Genomic DNA, 6,765 nt, shown 5'->3' with positions numbered 1-6,765 from the left:
TGGCACTGGACCGGGCAAGCTGGCAAGAAATGGGCGCTGAGATCCAGGTCTTTAGCTTTTAGCCTCCACCCCCTCTCTTTTTGTCCATTTCCACTCCACACCCTTCCCTCGGGGGCCCTCTCGCCCTCCCCATGCCCTCATCCATTGCCATGTTTCGGCACTGTCTGCTGTGGCTGTACAGTAGGAAGGGTAAGGTGATGCACGTCTGCATGCTTGGCTGGAGCTAGTAGGAATATTTCAGTCATAGTTTTGCGCTCACTGTTTGCATTACTTAGCAATAGCTGAGTCATTCATTTATCATCATTAATGGGACTCTGTATGTGTCTGTTGCTTGTGCTTGAGTCCAGAAATTGCCTGATGTAATGTTTCAGTTCTCAGAATGCTGCTTCTTTTATTGGTTGTTAGAAGAGCAGCAAGTAGATGTTTGGAGGTTGTTTTTGTTGTGTAAACATGCCACACGGATCCTCCAGCACCGGGATCACCTGGCCAATGTATATGTATTTTACAAAACTCATACATGGCAGTGACATTTTGCTCTTATATTGTATCTACTTTAATTTATTTAAGCCTTTTAACTTCTTGAAGTCATTTAAAACCTTGCTGTTTGTGCATGCATCGCTTATTTTGTGCAGACTTAAGGCCCTCCCTGTGAACTGGACCGAATGCAGACAATAATGTTTTGCTTACAATTGTAATCTTACCCCATTCCCTCTCTCTGCATCTTTGAATTCCCCTGTGTCTGCAGCTGAGGTTTTGCTTTCAAGGAGCAGTCAAAGGGACTTGTTCTCTCGGTTCCTCTCTAACTCCAGTTGTAAGCATTCCCCCCTCAGGGACCCGTCTCTCCTCTGTCATGTCTTAAAAAGATACTATTTCCTGCATGTATTTGTCCTCAGAACTGCTGTCTCATTCATGTATATCAGTTTGGACACAGTGAGAGCGGGGATGTTTGTGTAAGACTAAATGTGGGATCGTCAAGCTCAGCAGAGACATGTGTGTCTCTAATAGGGGTTTATAAGTGCTGAACAGCTTTGAGCAGGTGTGGAACTGTTGTGATGAGGAGGCAAAGCTACCTGTAATTAGGTGAAGCAGCCATCCAGCACTAATGACATCAGCTGAGGATGATTGAAGGGATGTGCAATGTGGATGCAGTGTACAGGAGTTTTTTGGTAACGATCAAAATATTCCAGGAGCCCTTTGTTTTCTTATAAGAATAAGAAGAAAGAAGATTTAATAAAGCTAGCTGACTGCCTCTCAAACGTGATTTTTTTTTCCAGCGGTGGCAGCAAAGGCATCTCCAAAGAACTGTTTGCTATTTACAGGACCATCTATAATTCATTAGGCTCTTACGGGCACCAATATTGGCCTGCCTGAAAGCTCCTTTATTTCAGCAGTCTGTGTTAAGCAGTAAAGCCTCCCCCAAGCTACCGAGAAGCTACTTGATTCATGGAAACCGGCAATTGAGCTCAACTGGCTGGCTGCAAAGATCCTTTAATAATACCCTTGTTATTGAGAAAATAGTAAACAAGGGAGACTTTCACTCTCACCAAGAGGGTGTGAACTAGAGAATGAATGAGTGTGATTAATAGATAGATGGACAAAGACACGTGGATATGGTGTAGGGGATAAAGCATAGATGTTCTGGTTTATTTATCAGTGACCTCTAATTCACAAGACCAGAGCTTTTGGAAAACAAAGCTGGGATTGTAGGATACACAACCTGTTAGTCATTTTATCCTAGAAAATACTGTTACAGTCCTGTTGTGAAGTTACTACATAGAACAAAGACCCACTGCATTTAGGACACCCTTCAGTGTCCTCATACTATTCAGAATTATTTGCTTAGTCATGTTCTACCTTCTTAGCCTAAAACATGTTTATACCTGAGGGAAAGAAATTTCATTGTAACAGTCAGCCTTTATTTGAATGCGGGAAGTCCAAATCAACAGATGAACAGAATTGCATCATTTCGGAGAAACCAAAAATTTGATGAATTTATCATCATCATACGAGTTTATGATAAATTTCCTTTCTCAGAGCAGCCAGTGGTTATGGTCAATGTTGTAGATGTGAACATTTTTGTCTAGGCAGATTGATCAAGAGTTAATACAATTATAGATTCTTTTTACAGTGGTGTCATGGGGTTTTATTTCCTACTGACTTTGTGAGCAACCGTGTTGACATATTATATTAGACTCCAAACTTCTGAGAAGCAGGAGGCCTTTTCTTTGAATTGAACCATCGTTCTAATAAACATCCACCACATACCAGCCTTCATTATGCTACCTAACCTAAAAATGACTTCAAAGAAGAAAAATAATAGGCTTGGCAAAAATGTTGTTAAGAAAAATTATGTAAAATGATGTAATGCTAGATACATTACAGAATGTCTGCCCACGGGTTTTCCTCTCCATAGGTTCCTGAAACTATGTACACCTTTATCTCACTGAACATAATTATCTTTTTTTAAATATAATTATCTTGAGGAGAATAAATTAAATTCCAAATTTGTTCAAATAATTTTTCTTTATTTTTCCCCATCAGTTGTCATCAGACGCAAAGGGCGGTGTGCAAAACAGAGAATACATATTCCTCTTTTCCTCCTCTGTTTTTCTATTGCTTATCATTAGTTGGGTACTCTGTGTACCATGACCCTTATTTATCACTAGTTTATTCCATTATTCTCTTTTTCTGTCTGTCTCTTTTTGTCTTCATCCATTAGATGCTGTGTTATTCTTCTAAGAAAAAGGAGACGTCCAGTTTTATCTGGGATGTAGTTTATGAAACCTTCCTTACCTGTTGTTTCCTTCGAATATTGTTCAACCTTTGTAATGTTGCCTCTTAGTCTAGAATTTCCACCAGAATGCTGTTTTGCACCATCATAGTCTCAGATCAATGCTCCTGCTCAGATTTCATTTGCATTCATTCTGTGAAGCTGTGCTATTATTGATTTATTACATATATGGGGATTACAGCATGTTCTTTTGTGCTGATGGGATTGTAAAATAATCCACATCAGTTTCTTAAACATTGTAGTATAGAAGCTGATCATAGAGCCAATGAGCATTTTCTTGGCAGTTAATGCTGGAATGGGCCGTGTTTGTTCTGGTCTGTAAATACCACAGGGTTCTAGGAAACGATGGTTTTTGATTGGATACATCAGGATCCTCAAATGAAGTGAAATGGAGCACTTTTTTTAAGCACTGGATACTATAAAGCATTTATTTATGCTGCGTATGACTGCTTTGTCTGTGATGGTAAATTCTTTCCATAATGACCATTCATCCTAGTGGATCGTTGGTCAGTTGTTGTAGTGATCATGCCGGGATGTAGTGTTATGAAAGATGCACAGGATGAAGCTGAGAGGCCTTTTCCATTTAATGTAGAACCGGATCTATAGATTTTCCAATGAGTAGCTGAGCCTGTGTGTGTGTGTGCATGCATGCATGTGAGGGGGTTGTATTTGGCATGCATGGATCTGGTTAATGCCTTTAAAAGCTTTGAGCTGTTTTTGCTTAGCTAAGTGTCAGCTATAATTCACATCTTGTTTACTATTTTATTTCTGCCTTCCTTGAGAAAATACTATTGTGAACAGGGGAAAAAAAATAATGGCAACTTTCAAATGTGTAATTTTTTAAAGGGAACCTCATATCTCAGTTTTTCATTATTTTTAGTTTATTGTGTTTAGCTGAGGTGTTTAAACTGGTTCTACAGTTAAAATAAATACACAGTTAAAATAATATCCCATCTGAACATAATCAAGTGGAAATATTGTTGGAAACCGATACTGCTCAGTATGATGGTTGATCCTATGATAATAATATTTACTGGATAAATTCAGTACATTCTCTTGCTGGATAAAATAACAGGTTACTATACTATCCTTCACTACACTTCTCAATCCCTGCTCCACAGCATGTTCCCTAAAGATCCAGAGAAATACATTAATACTGTTGTACCAGCATGTACTAACTCATTGTTCTAACTTCTTTGTAAATAGGTTTTAGCTTGATGCTATATGTGTGTTTATAGGTATGCTGATGTGATAATATAAATATATACTAAATACAACAGCAATAAATATAATACTTATTATACATATTCTATTACATCCCTGTAACTTGTGGTAAATATTTATCCATCTTCAGTAAATGGTTTATCTTTGTTTCAAGGGTGGAAACACTGGATATGAGGTGCGGCTACACCCTGATTGTGATGCAAATCCACCACAAATTATGATAATAATAAATACAACAGCAAGTGGCAGAAAACTTCAAGTATATAAAATAAGCACACCAGTTTAAATAAAACAAAATGAGAAATTGGAAATATTATATAAATAAAATATTAATATTAGCAGCCCCTCACTGTTTGACCTAAATGAATTGAACGCTAAATAAAACAAATTCATTTATAGAACTCTGAGACAGTGTCATAGCGGAAAAATAAAGTTTAAATTGAAAACCAATCCTTAAATAGACACAAACTATATAATGAATGATAAGTGAGGTCATAATCCAACTATTTCTTTCTTCCTTTTTATGCTGGTCAAACAAAGAAAGGGCTCAGTTGTTTTATTGCATTACTTCAGAAAACCAGCAAGTTTTAAGGAAGCTGCTAGTTCTTGAGAAAGGGTTAGTTTTGTTTGTGTGGGTGTGTTCATCATTAACATGGAGAGATGAGGTTGTGTGTAGGTGTGGATTCGTGTGGTTGTGTGGGTGTGTCTGTAGTCCGGTTTAGTCCTCGGTTCTCTCACCGTGTTTCTTCTTTAAAGTAAACAGAGCACTGCTGATCTTTGGTCATCTGTCACCTCTACAGCTATATTAAGCCGTGCTGCTGTTGGCCTCATTCACTGACGTCCCTTGTCCTACCTTCACGCGTCCTTCTCCTTTCTTCTGTGTGTGTTCTGTCTCTAATGGATTGTGTTTTGGATGTTCTGCCCTGGCAGCCCGAGACGCTGATGAGAGGGAGAAGTGGATCCACGCATTAGAGGGGACGATTCTGCGTCACGCACTCCAGCTACGGGTAAGAGTTCAGGCTGCTTTCTTTTCATGTCAAACATTCCTGAAAATCATTTCAGTTAAACAAAGTAAATAATCAGGCTTAAACATTAAAGGAAAGTTTGTGATGTCCAGGAATTGCTGCATATGCCTATTTATGTTATGTTAGGGATAATTAAATTATACTTACTGCAATTTTTGTCATATTTATCGTTTCTGTTATGCGTTTACACCTGTGATGTCGTTATTAGGGTCTAGCTTTGCCCCTGTTTAGGAACTTGTCCTTCAGTGGAAGGCCTGGTTAATACTTCTACATTAACATGTATTTACGTTGCGATGCATAGAGGGAGATTATAGGATATCTGCTAGCTCACTTTCCTCCAAAGAGCTAGCTACACATCATACATGTCAGGGCTTCTCTTCATCTTCCACTCTTGAGCTGGACGCTAATTGGTTGGTGGAGAGGTGTGTCTGTTTACATGCCCAGAAATCAATTTCAGGATATAATTGTTCAAACTTGAGCTGTATGTGGAGCCATTCTACTCTGAACTAAACTATAGTGTAAACAATAACATGTTTTCCTCTACGCATTCAGTACTTTGCGCTCCACTTTTTGCTGAAAGTGTAGTTCATTAAAACAACTTGCTACAGAAATGGTTGAAATCTCAGTTTATACATATCCACTCTGAATAATATTTAACTGAGAGAGTTATATATTAAACTGTCTTTAGTAATATTTGACCTCTGTGATCAAAAGTCTCTCACAGAACTGCTAGTATAAATGATTAGTGTTTATCTGTTTCAGAGTTTTTTGTTTTTCTCACATGGCAATCACAATAAAGTACAATGGCTTTATTTTACAAAAGCTGAATCTGTGATTGCCAATTTCTGGAATTGTGAACAGCTATGATAAGAGCTGCTTAAGACATGTTGAAACGCTAGAGAAATCTTTTCAGTGAGCATTGACTTGGTTTCTAATAGATCACACTTATTTCCCCCAGCATCCTACAGAGTAAAGTTTAGCCTGTGTAATCGTCTCTTTCTTATTTATACATTGTAACTCGGAACTTTCCTTTGTTTGTGCTATTTCTTGCTGTATCAGTTCTGTAAATTTTGGTGTGGTTCATGGGACATTACCCTCTAGTGGTCATGCTCACAATGCATGCAAATTTGAAAGCTTTACCCTACCTACGCCAGTGTCCGCACACAGGATGCTGTTATGTGCTTGCAGAAACATGCTTGTAGAAGTATAAATCAGCCCTAAAGGATAAGCGTGTTTGTATTATGAGTGTATTGTGAGTGTGAGAGTGTGTGGATATAGAGTATGTGTCATGGATTCCAAGAAAACAGAACACGGCTTACTTATTTACCCCCACACAACTTCTCTTTTTCCCATAATTGGTTCTTTTCTCTCCTTTCTTAAAGCGATTTAAATTGATTTGAACTCTCCCTTCGTCCTTTCCTCTACTCCTGGTGTCCTGATGTCGATGTGAATAATTCTGCTGACTGACTGATGCATGAATCTACTTGCCTGGCAGAATAAAGCCTTATAGTCACATGATCCTATATCCCTAATGAGCCAATCCCAGCTCTGCACACTCGGCCAGTCTCTCAACTGCAGCAGATGGCTATCCAATCAGAGCAGCTGTTCATAGTTGTTTGACCCCATTTAGGGAGTTCCTTTTTCTTTTTTTTTTTTTTAATCTGCGGAAGTCTGTACTTCCTGTCTTGAGTTCCTTAAAGCGTTGTGTTTTTCATGTAGTAGTTG

General features: G+C 38.4%; 1 protein-coding gene and 1 long non-coding RNA gene across 4 annotated transcripts in view; one reads left to right on the top strand and one right to left on the bottom strand.

Annotated features, from left to right (window-relative positions):
• Positions 1-6,765, top strand: part of osbpl9 (oxysterol binding protein-like 9) — a 35,008-nt gene that overhangs the window by 7,327 nt on the left and 20,916 nt on the right. For all 3 annotated transcript variants that reach the window (XM_027166616.2, XM_027166615.2, XM_027166617.2), the window contains one exon: positions 4,946-5,022. In XM_027166616.2, the coding sequence (XP_027022417.2) occupies positions 4,946-5,022 (77 nt within the window). The remainder of the gene's footprint in view (positions 1-4,945; positions 5,023-6,765) is intronic.
• On the bottom strand, positions 4,430-6,595 carry LOC125146343. Its single transcript, XR_007144806.1, has 2 exons — positions 6,360-6,595; positions 4,430-5,061 (listed from the first exon to the last, which is right to left on the bottom strand). It is a non-coding gene; the product is annotated as an uncharacterized LOC125146343 (long non-coding RNA).

This window comes from Tachysurus fulvidraco, chromosome 14 (genome assembly GCF_022655615.1).
Source record: "Tachysurus fulvidraco isolate hzauxx_2018 chromosome 14, HZAU_PFXX_2.0, whole genome shotgun sequence".
Lineage (NCBI taxonomy): Eukaryota > Metazoa > Chordata > Actinopteri > Siluriformes > Bagridae > Tachysurus > Tachysurus fulvidraco.
This window is presented reverse-complemented; position numbering and strand designations above follow the sequence as displayed.